Source organism: Perca fluviatilis, chromosome 6 (genome assembly GCF_010015445.1).
Source record: "Perca fluviatilis chromosome 6, GENO_Pfluv_1.0, whole genome shotgun sequence".
In the NCBI taxonomy this organism is placed as follows: domain Eukaryota; kingdom Metazoa; phylum Chordata; class Actinopteri; order Perciformes; family Percidae; genus Perca; species Perca fluviatilis.
The window spans coordinates 37211746-37232072 of NC_053117.1; the positions used below are offsets into that span (position 1 = coordinate 37211746).

The 20327-nt window shown below is 40.9% G+C and overlaps 1 protein-coding gene across 1 annotated transcript in view; it reads left to right on the forward strand.

The window, feature by feature from the left end:
* Positions 1-20070, forward strand: part of adgra2 (adhesion G protein-coupled receptor A2) — a 71572-nt gene extending 51502 nt beyond the window's left edge. The window contains exons 4-19 of the mRNA XM_039804177.1: positions 498-569; positions 724-795; positions 2398-2561; positions 2956-3169; positions 3990-4154; positions 4237-4435; positions 7533-7682; positions 8337-8498; positions 10521-10721; positions 11842-12031; positions 12174-12382; positions 14346-14473; positions 14618-14741; positions 16069-16217; positions 17737-17826; positions 17985-20070. Of these exons, the coding sequence (XP_039660111.1) occupies positions 498-569; positions 724-795; positions 2398-2561; positions 2956-3169; positions 3990-4154; positions 4237-4435; positions 7533-7682; positions 8337-8498; positions 10521-10721; positions 11842-12031; positions 12174-12382; positions 14346-14473; positions 14618-14741; positions 16069-16217; positions 17737-17826; positions 17985-19389 (3694 nt within the window). The 3' untranslated portion in view covers positions 19390-20070. The remainder of the gene's footprint in view (positions 1-497; positions 570-723; positions 796-2397; positions 2562-2955; positions 3170-3989; positions 4155-4236; positions 4436-7532; positions 7683-8336; positions 8499-10520; positions 10722-11841; positions 12032-12173; positions 12383-14345; positions 14474-14617; positions 14742-16068; positions 16218-17736; positions 17827-17984) is intronic.
* The last annotated feature ends 257 nt before the right edge of the window (positions 20071-20327 follow it).

The window sequence follows — 20327 nt, forward strand, 5'->3', positions numbered from 1 at the left end:
GAGTTTGTGTTCTCTACTGTCTTTTATCTAAGTGTTTAGTTATTGTATTTAAAAAAGGGTCTATCTAGGGACGTGCATTGCAAATTAGTTTAGGTTATAAATGCTGTCGTGGCGGGGTATAGGTCTATGCTACATACTTGTTCCTATACAAATAAACATTGAAAAAAAACTTCCAAAGCTTTCTAGTAGTGGAAAATCACTATTTATTTACTTATGAACAATACCAGGAAAACAAATCCTGTCAAGTTTTACCTGTATGTCGGATAATTAGGGCTGAAATTAACGATTATTTCCATTGTTGATTAATCCTAGGATTATTTAGTTAGATATGTGTTGGAGACATTCCAAAAAATATTTGCAGCTCTACAGAAAGTAGTGTTTGATCTGATATCACAAAAACAACATGGGCATTGAAAGAGTCAAGATATCACAGTCTGTGACGAGTCCCCCTGATTCAAAAATAACCGATACATTCCTTTGTCTTTTTACACTTTTAGCGACCTTTCCAACAACCGCATTGGCTGCCTGACTGCAGACATGTTCCAGGGGTTGAGCAATCTCACTAAACTGTAAGAGAAAGATAAACTGATCCTATAAAAATATATATATATATATATATATATATATAAAAAATATATATATATATATATATATATATATATTTCTTTCTGCATTGCGGGGAATCTATGGGGTTAACTTCATATCTATCTTGTGTACTGCTAGGAACCTCTCTGGCAACATCATATCGACCATGGATCCTGGAGTGTTTCATGAGCTGCCGTCCCTCAAGCTAGTGTGAGTATTAGACACTGCCGGCACTCTCCCAGCATACCATTCCATATATGAATAAAACAATTAATATCGTAGACAAAAATAAAGTTTATTTTTAGTTCATATTTATTTGGCTAGAGTTTGCTTTTACAACGACTTCGAGCCTGTAGAAAAACTCAAATAAACAATGAGGATTTATTTGACATGTATTTATTTGAATTTGAATATTTTCACTTGAACCTAGGCAACCACAAATCAGAAGATAAGTCTGCAAACATTTCAGATCTGAAATTTCAGATCTTAAATGTTTGCAGACTGACCTTTGCTTGATTGTTGTGCTGCCAGTTCTTGCATAAAACAGTCAGTTGATTTCAGAGTGAAAACAATAAATCTGTAATATTTATATCGGGTTGGGGTGGGTGTCACGTAACAAATATGCGTCAAGCCTGGAATAGTCTCGCATTGCCAGACCTTACTTACACAGCGCTGTGGAGTAAGGTCGTTGTGGCTGAGGCCGCTCCTCAACCACAAGATTGGTGGTTTGATCCCAGGCTCCACTTGCAGCATTTCAAAGTGTCCCTGAGCAAGACACTGAACCCCAAGTTGCTCCCCGCATGCTGTATCTATAATTGTCCACCGCAGGGACGTGCACAGGCATTTTGAGGGGCAGGGGATCATCATAATTTTTTTTTTAAACAAAACATTAAATATGTTAACACAACTCTGACTTCCTTACCAATTTATTTTAATCAGAACTCAACAAAGTCTAATCTCCCGACCGGATATGTTTTTATTCAATAAATACATCTGTTTGACAGGAAAGCTGTGCGCAAACGGGAATATATTCATTTATTTAAAAAAATAAAACAAAATAAAAAAGTTCCCCAGAAAAAGGGCACTTTCTGTCGAGGAAGAAAAAGTGCAGGTGCTCAAGCCTCCTTTGATGTCTATGCGTGCACGTGCCTGGTCCACTGCTCCTAATGCGTAGGATGGATCAAATGCAGTAATTGAATTTCACTACAATGTCTGTGACGAATAAAAATAAAGTTGTGTTTTGTTTCGGGTTTTTTTGAAAAACGCCACATACAGTATTAAATTAAGTTAACTTTTGACGCAATACAGTAACGAGAGCTATTTAAATTAGCTGATACATGGTTAAACCTCATTGGCTCTTACCAGTGTATTGCTGAGTGTACTTCGTCCACAGCAATCCCCACCAATCGGTCCCAAAACGCCCCAGTTAGAGAGGAAATGCCGTGAACATATTCCTTGTAAATCTTTACGATCATTCCCCGAAAGAAACAAGCAGGCCTGCCTTGTTGCACGATCCAAGTTTTCTTCAAATCTTTCCATTTTCAGCGTGTAGCTGGCAAACTTGAAAGTTGTTATTTCCTGTAGCTAAGGGATTTTAAGAAGGGCGACACACACAGAGCAGAAGGTAAGGGACAAAGCCTGACTGCGCCCGGATGTCATGCTTTACCCCCTGAAATGTACTTCTGTTGATCCAGAATAAGTCTGCTGTGATATGTGGATCCGATAATGAGCAACTAGAGATAACACGATAACACAGTGTCTGAGCCAGCTAGAGTGAAAAGTGTGATAAATGACCATCACTTCTCTCTCCAGGAACTTCAACTCAGACTACCTGTCGTGCGACTGCGGGTTACGTTGGGTCCCGGGATTCTTTCGCAGCAGTTCAGCCCGGTTGGGGGACGAAACCCTGTGTGCCTACCCGAGGAGCCTGAAGGGAAAGCCCCTGCGTGGACTAAGGGAAAGCCAGCTGAGCTGTGGTGAGAGCCTGGCTAGAATGAGGCATATAAATGAGGCGGTTCACCGCTTTGTTTCAGAAATCATTGGCTTGTGAATGACAATGACAGTGCATTCATAAGACGGTTGCAGTATTTTTTAAGAATTACTACACCAAAGAGTGAAAGAGATCAATCCCAGCAGCTCAGCAGGGACATATTTCTAAAAGCATCAGTAAGCTATCTTGACAACTAATCCTGTGGGTTGGATTTACGAATTGCTGCTGTCTGCATCCAATCTGCTCTAGAACAGCACACTCATAACGGCTTCTGTGGAAACATTTAGCTGAGGTTGGGTAATGAGAGAGCAGCAGGAATAATTCAGAGTGATGTGTAACGGTTGCGTCTGCATCTCCCCCCCCACCATGTTGTTGTTTAGACGGTCCTCTGGAGCTGCACACCCTGTCGCTGCTGCCGTCCCAGCGTCAGGTGGTCTTCAAAGGCGATCGGCTGCCCTTCCATTGCACCGCCGCCTTGGTGGACAAGATCACCACCTTACACTGGCGTCACAATGGTCAGCTGGTGACCTCTGACCCAGAGATGGGCGTCCAGCTGGAGAACAGCGTGCTGCACGACTGCACCTTCATCACCAGGTACACAAACTGTCTGACTGCTCTCTTTTGTCCTCTGAAGAGGCTGTCTGTAGTCAAATGTTTAAAAAAAAAAAAAAAAAGTATTCTTGTGCAAAGAACATTTTGAGTGATCTGATGAACTTAATGTTTAAGACAAAATGGCTATAATGTGTTGTAATGAGCTGTAATTATCCTTTTTATCCAGTGAGGTGATTCTATTCTATATCCTAGGGAAGAGGATTAGGGCCACATTTATTTAAGAAAAATGTATTTGAGTTCTGAGTTTGAAGTCAGAATTCTGAGAATAAAGAGTCTGAGAGTTCTGACTTTATTCTAACATATCTAAACAAATAAATTTTTCAGATTGGCCCTAATTCATTTCTGTAATATTCAAATGTTTATAACCTTTTTTCATTCTTGTGGAAAGAACATTTTGAGTGATCTGATGAACTTAATGTTTAAGACACACGTTGGAACATGGGGAAATAATGTATTATAATGAGCTGTGTCCGTGTTCTTTATGCAGTGAGCTTTTTCTATTCTATATTCTATGAAAGATTAGGGCCACAAGTGAAAAATGTATTTAAATTCTGAGATTAAAGTGAGAGTTCTGACTTTATTCTAAGATATCTGAGTTTAAAGTCTGACTTTACACTCATAAGTCAAATGCATTTTTCACATTGGCCCTAATCCACTTCCGTAATATTCAAATCTTTATAAACCTTTTTATTCTTGTGCAAAGAACATTTTGAGTGATCTGATGTACTTATTGTTTAAGACACACGTCGGAGCATGTGGCGATAATGTGTTATAATGAGCCGTCTCTATCCCTCTTATCCAGCGAGCTTATTCTATTCAACGTACATGTGGAGGCCAGGGGAGAGTGGGAGTGTGTGGTTTCCACTGGGCGGGGCAATACCTCTCGCAGCGTTGAAATAGTGGTGCTGGAGAACAGCGCCTCCTTCTGTCCAGAGGATAAAGTTGTCAACAACCGTGGGGAGTTCAGGTCAGTTACAGTTAAAGGGGTGGTTATTATTTAATACGTAAAGAGTCAGCCGTCTCACTCTTCTCTGGTTTTTAATCCCCAGGTGGCCCAGAACTCTGGCAGGCATCACCTCACATCAGTACTGCCTGCAGTTGCGTTACCCCTCCCTGTCTGTGGAGGGAGGTATTGAGCAGAAAAAAGCCTCTCGATACTGTGACCGTTCTGGAAACTGGCAGGAGGGGGACTATACAGACTGTCACTACACTAATGACATCACTCGTGTCCTGCATACCTTCATACTGGTCAGTAGTTCTTGGGTTTACTACAGTACATGGCTCCTGTTCAGTAAACACTAAAAATAATAATAATAATAATAATTATAATATAATAATAAGTTTATATGATATAGCACCTTTTACAGACAAAGTCACAAAGTGCTTCACATGATAAAAATGGTTAAAATACAGTAAGACCCAAACAGTAAACGTGCAAGCAAAAACGAAATAAAAAACCAATGGAAATAAATGATTAAAAAACTTAAATTACTACACTTTTAGTCCACCGGCCAAGACCCAAAATTTAACATATCCGTACCATTTGGGTGGGTGAATTATAGTTGGTATTTTTTAATTGCTATACATCCCTAGATTATATTTAGATAGACCTTGCTGGTTTATTAGTGGTTATTACCTCTTAAAGGTCCCATAACTTGGTGCTCTTTGGATGCTTTTATATAGACCTTAGTGGTCCCCTAATACTGTACCTGAAGTCTCTTTTATATAGGCCTTAGTGGTCCCCTAATACTGTATCTGAAGTCTCTTTTATATAGACCTTAGTGGTCCCCTAATACTGTATCTGAAGTCTCTTTTATATAGACCTTAGTGGTCCCCTAATGCTGTACCTGAAGTCTCTTTTATTTAGACCTTAATGGTCCCCTAATACTGTATCTGAAGTCTCTTTTATATAGACCTTAGTGGTCCCCTAATGCTGTACCTGAAGTCTCTTTTATTTAGACCTTAATGGTCCCCTAATACTGTACCTGAAGTCTCTTTTATATAGACCTTAGTGGTCCCCTAATACTGTACCTGAAGTCTCTTTTATATAGACCTTAGTGGTCCCCTAATACTGTACCTGAAGTCTCTTTTATATAGGCAAGGCAAGGCAAGGCAAGGCAGCTTTATTTGTATAGCACATTTCAGCAACAGGGCAATTCAAAGTGCTTTACATAAAACATTAAAGAGCAGTTAAAAACAATTGAAAACAATTTAAAAACATTAATAAACAAATTAAAAACATTAAAAGACAAGAATAAAATTGATAGTGCAGTATAAGAATAAAAGTTACAGTGCAGTATAAGAAATTAAAGTTAATAGATTATTTAAAGAAAAGCAACATCAAAAAGATAGGTCTTTAGCTTAGATTTAAAAGAACTGAGAGTTGCAGCGACCTGCAGTTTTCTGGGAGTTTGTTCCAAATATGTGGAGCATAAAAACTGAATATAGGCCTTAGTGGTCCCCTAATACTGTATCTGAAGTCTCTTTTATATAGACCTTAGTGGTCCCCTAATACTGTATCTGAAGTCTCTTTTATATAGACCTTAGTGGTCCCCTAATACTGTACCTGATGTCTCTTTTATATAGACCTTAGTGGTCCCCTAATACTGTACCTGAAGTCTCTTTTATATAGGCCTTAGTGGTCCCCTAATACTGTATCTGAAGTCTCTTTTATTTAGACCTTAATGGTCCCCTAATACTGTACCTGAAGTCTCTTTTATATAGGCCTTAGTGGTCCCCTAATACTGTATCTGAAGTCTCTTTCCCATAATTCAGCCTTGGTGCAGAATTACAGCCACTAGAGCCAGTCCTACAATGAGCTTTCCTTAGGATGTGCCATTTCTGTGTCTGTAGCTATTGAGGAGGAGAGAGGGGGGCAAGGTGGATGGTGGGGGTGTGGCCTTGACCAACTGCCACTTTGCTCGTTTGAAAGTCATGATGTCTCTCTCTCATGGGTGGGCCAAATTCTCTGGGCGGGCAAAGCAGAGAAAGGGGAGGTAACCTTGCTCCTTATGACCTCATAAGGAGAAGTTTCCAGATTGGCCCATCTGAGCTTTCATTTTCTCAAAGGCAGAGCAGGATACCCAGGGCTCAGTTTACACATATTGCCATTTCTAGCCACTGGGGCAGGCTGGGGGAACACATATTAATGTTAAAAAACCTCATAAAGTGAAATTTTCATGCCATGGGACCTTTAAAGTAATGGACTGCTGTGGTTCACAAACCGGGAAAATGCCTTCCCTGGGAATCATCTGTCTCTCAATATATCCTCTCTATTGGGTTTCTTTGGACTAGTGACCAAACATACTGTAGATACTTATAGATAACTAGAAAATGCATTTCCTGCAGAAAATGCGTGCGGATGCTGAATAGCTAAATTGCTAAAGCTAAACTGGATTAACAGTGTAAATGGGTAAGAAGAAGGTGAAGTAGTGAGGATAGTTGGAAAAGTATGAATGGTTTTAATTAACATGAATTTCATACTAATGTATAAAAGATGTGGAATATTTAAAGGTTTGTTGAAAAGCTGATGCTAAACTGAATTGCCAAACGATGTAGAACATTGTGAGGTCTGAATTTATTTTGTAAGTGAAATTATGAATAAGTATGGAAGACTTAAAAAGGCTGTGAGAAACATTGATGAAAATGCAGAAACAGGAAACTAATTCTTTGAAAAATCTGAAATGCATTGCACTGCTGAAAAACTTGGAAGTTGAAATGTAAAATTGTCAGCTGGAAGCTGAACTGCATTACCTTAAAAAGCTAAGAGCTGAAATACATTGCTAGAAAAGCTGGAAGCTAAACTGTAACACTGTCAAAAGTGGAAGTTCAAATAAATTGACTAAAAAGGCTGAAAGTATAAATACTTTGTATAATTACCAGCCATATCCATTGCATAGAACAAACAAGCATGACCCTAAAGAGCTGAGAGGTGAATATATTGTTTGGAAAGAAGGGGGCTATATATATGGATGAAATCACAAATGACACTCTGTGTGTGTGTGTGTGTGTGTGTGTGTGTGTGTGTGTGTGTGTGTGTGTGTGTGTGTGTGTGTGTGTGTGTGTGTGTGTGTGTGTGTGTGTGTGTGTGTGTGTGTGTGCACCTTTGATAAGAGGACACATCTGTTGTAAGGAATCTTTATTCAGTCATTTGTCTGCAGCTCATTCTATTAAAGAAAATCATCAGAAAATCGTATCATGAACTTAAAATTGTGATTTGAATCGTGCGTTGAGTGTATCGTTACATCCCTAGAAACAAGCCTTCCCAAGGGAGCATTTCCTGTACAACGCCTGGCTCCGCCCCTGGTTTCATGACATCACACCTTGTCCTATTTGTGTTTCACAGAGGCCCATCAATGCATCCAATGCTGTCACTGTGGCACATCAGGTGCGCACATACACCCTGGAGGCTGCAGGCTTCACCGACTCAGTGGATGTGCTGTATGTGGCGCAAATGATGGAGAAGTTTATGGATTATGTCAGAGAGCTGCGAGAGGTGAGAAAGATTTAATGACCTACTAAAATGTATGCTATGAGGGCGCCTGGATGGCTCACCTGTGTGCGTCCCATGTGCAAAGGCTCAGTCCTTTTCCCATTCCCCCTCTCTCTCCCCCTTCACATCTTCAGCTGTCCTTTATAAATACAGTATAAAGGCCTAAAATGCACACAAAATTATCTTTAAAAAAAAGTATGCTATGTATCGTACAGGTATAAGAGCTGGGTTAAAATAATCGATTCTCCAGTTAAAATTGATCTTTGTTTGAGTGATTTGATATCGATTAATAAAATTCTGCAAATTGATCTTTTAATATATGCCTTTTCAATAACTGTCATGTTAGTCCTGTTAAGTAAAATGTACTTAAACAAACTTCTGGGGTCAGATCTTAAGGTCAACATTAACCTGGTGAATTATACAAAATATTTGAGGGTTGCTTCTTGCTTGTACAATTTACAGCAGAAGTTTTCATAGAATCTTTTTTATATCCAAGCAAAGTTGGTATTCTAACTGAAAATTCCCCTGACCAAATTGACATGGAATCAGAAAATGTAATCGAATCGGGACATTGTAAATCGGAATCGATATCGATTCGGTAAACCATTGGCGATCACAGACGTTATTGTCCTTTTCCTGTGTGTGTGTTTGTTCCAGCTGTCAGAGGTGTTGGTCGAGATGGGCAGTAACCTGATGCAGGTGGACCACCAGATCCTCGCTCTGGCCCAGAGAGAGAAGAGAGCCTGCGGCTCCATCGTCTACTCTCTGGAGACTTTGGCCTGGCCTCAGCTGCATGGCCGTGCTCAGGACTTCTCCATGGTACGGACTATCAACCTAAGCTGGGCCACATTCAGCCCCAACTAGTCTCGCTTTGCCGGACCATCCACACGCTGCGGAGCGGAGGATGGTCTGGCTAGTCCACACAGCATTCTGGGATGGGAGGAAAATGTGCTCTGGCGTAATGGCATTTCTTTAAGTCAATCACAATCGTCATGGGCGGTGCTAAGCTCCGCTGTAAAATAGTTGCGCGAGAGAAAACTCAGATTGGACAGATAGTCTAGCTAGCTGTCTGGATTTACCCTGCAGAGATCTGAGGAACAGTTAACCATAGTCCTCACTAAGCCACCAGAATTTAAAATGCCAACACAAAAAAAGCAGAAGTAAACGGACATCGGCAAAAAGACATGCATCTGGCATCCGGAAGTGGAACGTAACAGCAAGTTTTTTTTTTAAACGGAAACAGGGGTTGCGTTATACACCCTGTTGTTTGCGCAAGTGCAAGAGTTTACAGACACATCTGATTGGGTATCACCTGTGACACAGCCAATAAACGCGAGACACACCCACCAAACGGGAGAAAACACATCTCAAAGCCGTTGCACACGGTTTCACACCGTTCCAGGGAAACATGTCGTTCAACCAGGAAACCGTCGCAAGACGATGCACACCGTTTTGAGATTGAACGTGCCCCTGATCTTATTTTATGCCGTCATAAGCTTTTTTAAGGCAATACCCTACAGGTGAATAGGGAAAATATTTTAACTAACAGATATTTTAATGAAACTTCCCCAGTTGATTACTTACGTTAAGAAAATATTTTTTTGTATTACATGTGTTCTGAATTTTTTTATATTTACATATGCAAATGGTGCATTATCTGATTAAATATGTTAATTTATACATTTCCAGAACACAAATGGGAACATTGGATAAAGCCAGGTTCAAAAGTATTGTTTCATGTTGTTGACATACTAGAGTCAAAGGTTATTTTACCAAGCGACTTTTAGATATGTCTTTTTAGTTATATCCTATTGTATACCCTTAGGGAAATCGACAAATGCAAATCAACAAAGTGTAGTAAAAAAAAACTGAATGTGTGTGTTGGCAGGGGCTTAGAAATATAGAAAATATTGGATAAGATAGAACAACACAATGTAATTTTGCAATTTTAAAACACATCACACTCATTATTACTATCAATTATTTTTATTTTCAACAAATTGTGTATCCAAATACAATACACATTTTCTATAGGCTCTTAAAAAATAATTTGGATAGTCATCATGGAAACAATAATTGGTCATGTGACAAGGGCTGAGAAGATTTTTTTTCACAGAAGCGTATAAAAATAAAGTGCAAAACACTTACAATAAACTTGCCTCAAACTTTAACAAAGAAAACCTTGATGTACACAGTTTTCAGATAATAGGAAACAGAACAGAAATAAAGTGCAATACACAATTTATTTCTTACAGCAACAAGTGCTCTAAAGTGCGTTCACTATGTTTCTACTTCTAAACTGGCCTCAACATTTCAACAAAGTACACAGTTGCCATACAATTTGTGTTTAAAGTATATATTTATTTACAAATGGAAAGGGAGTGTGGCAGAACAGGCAGCAAAGTGCCACCCCTGCCCCACCCATATGTTTTTTTCTTCTTCACTAGTCTAGAAGAAGATATAGTATGGAAGCAAAATGGCACAAAATCTCAAAACTTTGTGTTTTCTGGCCTTCTTGAGAGCTTCTGGAGAATCTCACCGAATACATTAATACATTATACATTTGGAGTTGTGTGTACATTTGCAACTAAGTTGTAAAGGTGCATATTTTAAGTTATATTTTCACAATGGTTTTGCCTACGTAACACGACAAAACAATGGGATGTCCAGAAAATATGAAAAGCAAAATTTAAATCCTATCAATTTCTTATAATTTCTTGTACTGTTACACCTTATCTGGAGCACCAAAGAACAAGAAAAATAAATGACAAAACACGGGCACAATCTTATGAACAAATCAATCTAAAATACCGTTTATATATTTGATTTTGATACGTGCAGGGGTCTAGGAACATTGTGATGGAGGCCCACTTCATTCGACCAGCCCACTTCACTGGCATCACGTGCACGGCGTATCAGCGGCGCGACGTCTCGACGGGCAGCCGGGGAATGGAAACGTCAGAGTCCGCTCACGAGCAGCAGCTTCGATTTCGCTGCAGCACTGGCGCCCACAACACCTCCCTCAACAATTTCCCCCTAAAGGTGAGGCGCGAGCAGCCCTTCTGGTAGCTACTGTTACTACACACAAGTGGTGGAATGTAACTCAGTACATTTACTCAAGTACTGTACTTAAGTACAAATTTGAGGTACTTGAGTCTTTTCTTTTCATGTCACTTTCTACTTCTACTCTGCTACATTTCAGAGAGAAATATTGTACTTTTTACTCCACTACATTCATCTGACCGCTTTAGTTACTCATTTCTTTACAAATTAAGATTTGTGCACACAAGACACATGTAGTTTACGAAATATGATTTTTATTATAAATATACCACCCAACAATGTACAGGCCTACAAGTCCAGCTGAAAGGAATAGACAATCTAACACTTAATAGACTGGCAGAAACTGTTTTGATCGTTTCCAGTTCCTAAAATGGGAGGATGTTTCTGCATTGAGTACTTTTTCCTGATGATACTTACATACTTTTACTTAATTAACAATTTCAATGCAGGACTTTTACTTGTTACAAAGTATTTTTACAGTGTGCTCTTAGTACTTTTACTTAAAGTGCTCATATTATGCTCATTTTCAGGTTCACAATTATATTAAGAGGTTATATCAGAATATGTTTACATGGTTTAATAAAAAAAAAAAAAACACCATATTTTTGTTGTGCCTCACACTGCTGCAGCTCCTCTTTTCACCCTGTGTGTTGAGCTCTCTGTTTTAGCTACAGAGTGAGGCATCGCACTTCTGTTCCATCTTTGTTGGGAGTTGCACATGCTCAGTACCTAGGTAAGGACTACTAGCCAGTCAGAAGCAGAGTATGAGGGCGTGCCACGCTAAAGGCTGGACTACAGTAGAGCTGTTTGGAGCAGTTTGTGAACAGTGTTTTCTGTTGGAGATGGTAAGTCCCTTTGGGGTGGACTTTTGGCTTTTTCACTTTGTAAACCTATAACCTGCACAAAAAAGCTATATAACACAATAAAGGAAAGGGAAAAAGCCAAAAAGCATAATATGAGCACTTTAAGTAAAGGATCTGAATACTTCTTACACCACTGCTACACACTGTGCCATCAGTAACCGATTGTATCTGCATTCACATTTATCAAGGTGTAACTTCTGGTGGATTCATTAGTCTTTTTTTTTTTTCCCCTCCAGAATTCAGTAGCCCTGGCCTCTGTGACTCTCCCAGCTACTCTGTTTCCTCCTGATGCTCCCGCAGACTGTAAGCTCCAGTTTGTAGCCTTCAGAACCGGCAGCTTTTTCCCTCTGTCCGGGAACTCAAGCAACACGGGGGATCACTCTCGCAGACGAAGCGTCAACACGCCTGTCATCTTTGTTGGCCTAGGTGAGGAATAGGGGTGCACACATTGATTTTGCATTCATTCGGCTTAGGTGCTACCCAACACAAAATTATAAAATAACATGAGACAAGCTGAAGGAACGTAGAATGGGCATCACAAACTGACAAACTTATGTTTCTGGCGCAGATGGCTGCAGCATGTGGAACCACTCTGAGCCCATCTGGGTGTCTGTGCGCCACTTGTCCCCTGGTACTGACGCTGTGGCAGCCCAGTGGAGCCTGAAGGCTCTGGAGAAACAGGGGAGCTGGAGCCAGGAGGGCTGTCAGCTGGTCCACAGTGACAGCAGAACCTCCACGATGCGCTGCTCTCTGCTTAGCAACTACGCTGTGCTGCAGGTAGGGTCGCCTTGAGGATTTCGTTCATCGTTCATTCAGGATTGACAAGGTTGAATCACACTTTCATTTGCATATGCATTAGTTTCTCTGCGTGAGAAAAACAGCCTAGCCTTGGAAATGTTCTTTAAATGGTAATTGATGTCTTACCTTAGACTTTAAATTTGACTTTAGGGCTGCAACTTTTTGTTGTCGATTAATCTGTCGATTATTTTCTCAATTAGTTGTGTGATCTATAAAATGTCAGAAAATGGTTTCAAAAAAAAATGTCAATCAGTGTTTCCCAAAGCCCGTTTAAGAAGCTGGAACCAGAGAATCTATTTATTTTATTATTTATTTTATTTATTTACTCACACAGTATCATTGTACCATTAAAACTATATAAGCTACTAAAAGCTTTTCAGAGGGGGCCCGATAACAATTAACATACAAAAGAGAAAATACAGACACTAAAAACTCCATTCACAATAGACTCAACACAGACAAATACCACAAACATACAGACCATCCCAGCACTTCCAGAATATTCAACATTCAGATGTTATAAGCAATTTTTCCTTCAGACTTCTCTTTAAGATGGAGACAGAATGCGACAATTAAAAGTTGTCATCAAGCTCGTTCCAGGTCCCCTACGAACTACACTCACACTGTAAACCTTTGTTGTAAATTTACAACTAAAATCTCACAGTATCTTACTGTTTTATTGTTATACAGGATACATACTGCAAATGGCAATGCATTCTGGGAGAAAATAATAATAATATTACAGCACTATCTGCAAATGTTACAGATTACAGGTATTTACTGTTAATACCAAAGGGAAATGGCGGGAATTACACTGCAGCCAGTATATTACTGTAAATTCAAATAATACGGTAAGAAACTGTATGTCTATTTACAGTAAAATACCTTAAAATGTAAAAATAGTATGCTTACTGTAAATCAGTGCTTCTCAACGGGGGCAGTACAGCCCCCCAGGGGGCGTTCAGAGGATGACAGGGGGCGCTGGAAGCAATATTTTGGAAAGGGGGGCGTTGAGGTGCACTTGGGGGGCTTTTGTTTTAATTCGAGTTTACACCAACCATTCACTACCCTATGAGGTAACACTTTACTTGAAGGTATCAACATAATCGTGACATGACACTGTCATAACTATTATATGACAAAATGTTATAAACAAGTCATAAACGTTTATGACTTCTGTCATTGAGTGTCATTCGGGTTTTTGTCATGACAAGTTGACATTGTTTTGGTTGTCTTGATTATGACATTAATCAAAGTGACATTACCAGAAGTTGTCTTTTTAATGACAAGTTGACATTAAATTGGTTTGGGATGTCTTTGTAATGACAACTTGACATTAAACAACTGTCACTTTGATTAATGTCAACTTGTCATAATTAAGACAACCCAAACAATGTCAACTTGTCATGACAAAAACCGAATGACACTTAATGACAGAAGTCTTTAAAGTCTACATCAAACAAGTCTATGAACATAGCCGTTGAACATTTTTCATTCAATTATATAATTTTTTTTTGTATTTGTATTGTAATAGTAACAACAGTAATAATCATCATCATAACAATAATGTTAGGGCCTAATCATTAATATTCAGCCTACATCTTATTTGATAGGGGGGGGTAAGGGATCTGGATTATGGATAGGGGGGTGCTGGCCCAAAAAAGGTTGAGAACCACTAAATAAACAGTAGTTTACTGACGAAGATGCTGCCAGTATATTACTGTACATTTATGGTGAAAAGTTTGACAGTTCAGGCTTGTTCACTTCAGCCTTGTTTTTTTGCCAGTGATTAGGTGTTTTTCCCTTGTGTCATAATTGTGCAAATCTCAAACCGGTTAATCTACTATCAAAATAGTTGGCGATTAATTTAAAAGCTGACAACTAATCGATGAATCAATTAATCTGTGCAGCTCTATTTGACCCGTGTGTGATTTCTGTCTAGGAGGTGCCTGACTTCCCCAGCTCCACACCCATGTCTGTAAGGGTGCTCCACCCTGTGGTCTATGCCTGTACTGCAGCGCTGCTCCTCTGCCTCTTCACCATCATCATCACACACATACTACACCACAGGTACTACAGTGTGTGTGTGTGTGTGTGTGTGTGTGTGTGTGTGTGTGTGTGTGTGTGTGCGCAGAAACAGTCTTCACGCTGATATTTGTTATTTGGCAACGTATCTTGATTTTTTTTTGATTTTTTTCCCCTGCGCCTCAACAGTTCTATTCACATATCGAGAAAAAGCTGGCACACGTTACTGAATACCTGTTTCCACATCGCCATGACGACAGCCATCTACGCAGGAGGCATAAGCCTGACCAGCTACCCAGTGGTTTGTCAAGCAGTAAGTAGTGAATTTACACAGTCTCCTCATTTTTGATTAGCGGCGTGTGTAAGATGTCTTACCTCAGAGATTCCCAAGTCTTTGGAAACTGAAATTATGATTTGATTAAAATGATAAATCAGCTGTAACACCGGCACAGTACATGTTGCAGTTATGTAGGAGTGCTTGAAAACTAGTTAGAAAGTGAGCGCAGAAGTTTAAAGCTCTAGTGTGTAACTTTTTGATATTAATAAATGTCCCTTACATTGCCAAATGAGTTGCTACAAAGCTAATTAAGACTCTCAGCTCCACACAACTCTCTCTGGATTTCTCAGTATGACTATGTTCAGAAGATTGTGGCGTCTGGCGACTTTCCTGCGCAGAAACTCAAGTGAAGATAATGACCTCTTCTGAAGAGTCCGTCATGTTTTTTTAATCCTCCGTGTCCTCCTTGGCTACTAGCAACCGCTGACAGTTTTGTTGTCATTACTTAGAATTCCTCATGGGGGAGACAGAAACTATGCACTATAGCTTTAAACAGGTAGTTAGCTAAAAATAATGAATAATAGGTAGAAATAACTATCTAAAAGTAATGGCTAAAAGTTAGCTAAAAGTAGGCCTACTGGCTAATCAATTTAAATAATTATCAAAAAGTCAGTGGTGGAAGAAGTATACAGAGAAAGTAGTAATGGCCACACAGTAAAAAAAAAAAACTCTGTTACAAGTAAAAGTCCTGCATTGAAAGTGTTACTAAGGTAAAAGTATGTAAGTATCATCAGGAAAATGTACTTAAATGTATTTAAAGTAAAAGTACTCAATGCAGAAAAATCCTCACATTAGTTCTGTCATCCCAATAAGTGTTTAATTGGCTAATCATTTCAGCTTTACTTGTAGGCCTATATATTGTGGTCTCACTTTATAGTTTATTTCATAAACTACATGTGTTTTGTGTGCCCAAATCTTAATCTGTTAAGTAACTAGTAACTAAAGCTGTCAGATTCATGTAGTGGAGTAAAAAGTACAATATTTCTCTCTGAAATGTAGCGAAGTAGAAGTAGAAAGTGGCATGAAAAGAAAAGCCTCAAGTAAAGTACCTCAACATTTGTACTTAGTTCCACCACTGCTAAAAGTAATGGATAAATGGTTGAAACATCTAAATATTGACCGTTCAAGAATTATGAAAAAGACTACTGTATATCTACTTTCATATAATGCATAGTGGTATTCATTTGGAACATACATTGGGAATTGATGAAGGGGTACGTGAGTTGATCTGACAGGGTGTGGGGGTACCTCGGGCCGAAAAAGGTTGGGAACCAGTGTCTTACCTGACTGTAACACGTGACAGGTGGGCATCGCCCTGCACTACTCCTCGCTGTCGACCCTGCTGTGGATTGGAGTCAGCGCCAGGGTCATCTACAAAGAGTGTGTGTGGAGAATACCACGGCAGCCGGAGGGGGAGCCTCCCGCGCCACCTACTCAGCGACCTATGCTCAGGTCAGTGAGCATGCAAGAGGCATGCAACTCACCTCCACCCACTTCCTGTACTATTCAACTTCAACTTTCAACTTCATTATCCCGGATGGAAATTTGATCTGCAGCAGGCATCAAATCACATCACGGACCATGACAAACATAGAATATTGACCACACAACAACAGCAAGAAACACAGAACAGGGGCAGCCTCTAGCTCACCCAGTAAGAGCGCTCGCCCCATGTAGGCTGAGTCCTGCAGTGGCGCAGGGTTCAAATCCGACCTGCTGCCCTTTGCTGCGTATCATCCCCCATCTCTCTCCCTCTTTCATATCTATCCACTTTCAGAAATAAAGGGAAAAGCCCCAAAAAATAATCTAAAAAAAAAACAACCTTGTACCTTTTCACTCCGAACAACAAGTGAAAAGGTACACCTGTGACACTAAACCAGAAGCTAAAAAAAACATGCTAAAACATTACAAACAGCAAAGTAAATAAATACATGTTAAGTGCTGTACAGAGGCAAGTAAAAATGTAATGGAATAAAAAAAAAAGATCAATCTTACTTATCCATCAAACTTATCCAGCTCTCTAACACAGATACACATAAACACAGCAGATAATGAAGTAAAATAAATGAAATTGTTGTTCACTGTCAATAGGCAGACATGTTGACATGTCATAGTAGGAAAAGCACAGGTGTATTCAAAACCATTAGTGATGGCTGCATTCCACTTAGGAGAGGCCCTGGTATTGTGCATGCTGACTCACCGAAATAGCTTACTGGGACACTTGATTGAATTGAGCCATTGTTAAGGTTATCAATTTCAGCTGTGCTTTTCCTAATATGACAAGTCAAAATGTCTGCTGTGAAAAAGGTCCATACGGTTTATGTTTTAGGCAGGACGTGGGAGTTCTTGTTGCATGGCCACCCAAACTGTGTATCAAAGTGGCTCATTCATTGTGCCCACAACCAAAGCCTTTCTGTTTTTGAGGGAAACCTTGGAGGAACATCAAAAAAAGCTATAAGCCTATATGAACTCAGTGTGTGGGGGGGGAAGGAATGTATGAAACCAACATAACAGAGGCAGAGGGGTCGTCATAAATCTGAGGTGGGTGATTCAGGGGGTCCACTGTCTTTCCAAATATTCCCTTTTATTTCTCCTCCCTCTGCCCCTGTGATCCTGAAGCTGCGATCATACGCTGACCCTCGCTCTGACCCTCCCGCCACCCCCCCTTTGTTGCCCACGCAGCCGCACGAGATCAGGCTGCAATAAATCCCAGACTTCTGCAGTCTATACTGACCCTTGTAACACTCTGCCCACTATGGGAGTGAACTATCACATAGCTCTGTTCAGATCATAGACAGCCAGAGAGACATAAAAACACAGAAAGGAAAATGACACAGACGCGCACGCTTTCAAAACATCGTAGCGGCCAAAGGTCACACAGCATCCTGTGGCACAAACAAGAACTGCTCTTTATTTCTCTTAACTGCAGCTGGGAACTTGCATTTGATATGTTTTTTCTCTGTTATTCAAGGTTCTATTTGATAGCTGGCGGAGTTCCTCTTATCATTTGTGGGATCACTGCGGCTGTCAATGTCAACAACTACGGAGACAACAGCCCTTAGTAAGTGCTTCTCGTTTTATCCTCGAGCCATTTGGCCCCTTGACTTTGTGTTGTTTCGTTTGGTGCTGAAGTGAATAATTCGCCGTGATATGTCAAACACACAGACGTGTCCTTGTTTTGCACTGACCCCCTCCTGACTTCTTTTCTGCCTATTGCAGCTGCTGGCTGGGTTGGCGCCCCAGTCTGGGGTCTTTCTTTGTCCCTGCAGGCCTAGTGGTGTTGGTGACCTGGATCTATTTCCTGTGCACTGTGTTTCGCCTGAGGCACCGTGTGGCCAAAGAATGCACAGGAACCACCCTGTCCTCTCCTGTGACGGAGAGCCAGCCCGCGCTGGCAGGAAGCACCAGCCTCCTCTCCACAGACTCAGCAGTGGGACCTATAAACCCTGTTGTGGCGCCAGAGGACCAATACTCGCTGAAGACGCAGTTCTTGGTGCTGGTGGCAACCCACTTCCTGTTTGTGGTTCTGTGGTGTTGTGGAGCCATGGCAATGTGGCTGACAGGGCAAACTAGCTTGTTGTTTAGTTGTCTCTACGGCATGGCTGCCACAGTTCTGGGGGTGTTCCTGGTGGTGCAACATTGCTTTCGACGTCTGGATGTGCAGGCCTCATGGCTGGCGTGTTGCCCAGGCTATCGCCGCTCCCATCCCATGTCTACCTACACGCAGACCTGCACTACTGGGAGCGGAGTGCAGGCCTCTGAGCAGGGATCACAACTCTTCATCAACTGCCACCCACCGGGGGACTCTCACAACTCGTCGTCGGCTCGGTCATCATCCACGCCGAGCGGAATCAGCAGCGTGGGCCCTGGGCCCTGCAAGCTCACCAACCTGTTACAGGTGGCACAAGACAATCCAAACAACACTTCACGTGCCCCTGTGGGCAACAACACCAGCACCAGCACTGACAACACCAGCAAGCCTACAAACAACGTTTTGCCCACCATTAACTCTGCAGCCCCAGTGCATCCCCAGCGAAGGAAAGTGAGTAGCAGAACTAAACAAGGAAGCAGTCAGTATCACCATCGGGGTGAGGGCCGGGGTCACTATCGTCTCAAAGCTCTTAGGACTGCTGGGGGTGGGGGCAGCCTCGGAGCTTTAGGACCTATTGGTTCAGAGCACGTGGTACACAAACAGGCCACGAGTGAGAACGGCAGCATCCACCACAGCCTTTCAGAGACCCAGGCCAGCCCGCTTACCAACGGGAGGCGCGTTGGGGAGTCAGTGGCGACCAGCCCCTCAGAGGGAAGTGATGGGGGCAGCAGCGGGAGTCGCAAACCCTTCCCCCTGCTGCCTTCCATGGCCAGCAGAGCGGCCATGCACAGCACTCAGAGACGATGCGCCAGCAGAGACAATTTGAAACTGGCTGCGGCTGTGGAGCGAGACACTAAGCGCTGCTCCTACCCTTTGAACAGTGTCACCACCACCGTGCCTGGGGCCGCCGCCCCAAATGGCACCCTCAAAATTTCAGTGCTCGAGCTGGAGCAGGACATGAGTGGCACGGACCAATCGCAGAGCTCCGTCGGAATGAAGAGTGGTTTGTGGAAAAGTGAAACCACGGTGTAACCTATACTTATATGTGAACTTCTATGCATGACCTTAATGGATTCTTAAATGAATGGGTTATGTTTTAAATGGTCTCTTGATTATAATAATTATATAATTTAAAAAATATAAAATCATGAAGGCATCCAGGACCCTAAACTGGTACTTTTGCCTCTGTAGCATTGTTAAGAGTTTGCTGTGAAATGGTAAAAAAAAATAAAAAAATAAGGCAGGTTTTATTTTTTATTGTCATTCTGAAACATAAGATACTCATTTATTTTATTCATTTCACACACAAAAAAAAAGAAAATGTACAAGATATCTCTAAAATTGGCATATGATGTTGATTTTGGATGCCTAATGAAAGCTTTAATGTTTTAGTTGTGATTTTTCTCTATGCATATCAACTATAGCATGACATGGAATACAAGACGGTCTATTTCCAAAGTACAGCTATATGCATTTAATCTGTGGACAACCTTTCACCCTAATGTTTGCTTCAAGTAATTGTGTGCTCATGTATTCTGTTCTGTTGTGTGTGTGTGTGTGTGTGTGTGTGTGTGTGTGTGTGTGTGTGTGTGTGTGTGTGTGTGTGTGTGTGTGTGTGTGTGTGTGTGTGTGTGTGTGAGTAATTGCAGGGCTGTGGCTGTACAGAATCTCTAAGTGAATAAAAAAAGCAATGCAAGACTTTTGAATATATGATACAAGTGTTTAATTTTTTTTCTTTCTGTTTCCATCAGCACAGATAAAGTCCCCTTTGTTTGATGAACTCAGATAGAATAAAAACCAGACGGGGAAAAAAAATTATTTTTTTTTATACCCATTCACTTGATTCTATTTTCACATCCAGCTGAAGTGTTTTTGTGGTCTAATGCAAGAATGACTGCCTCCTTCTGGGGGGCAGAGAAACTTTCAGTCATTGTCAGGGCTCTAAAATGTGTTAGCAACGATCTTCTAGT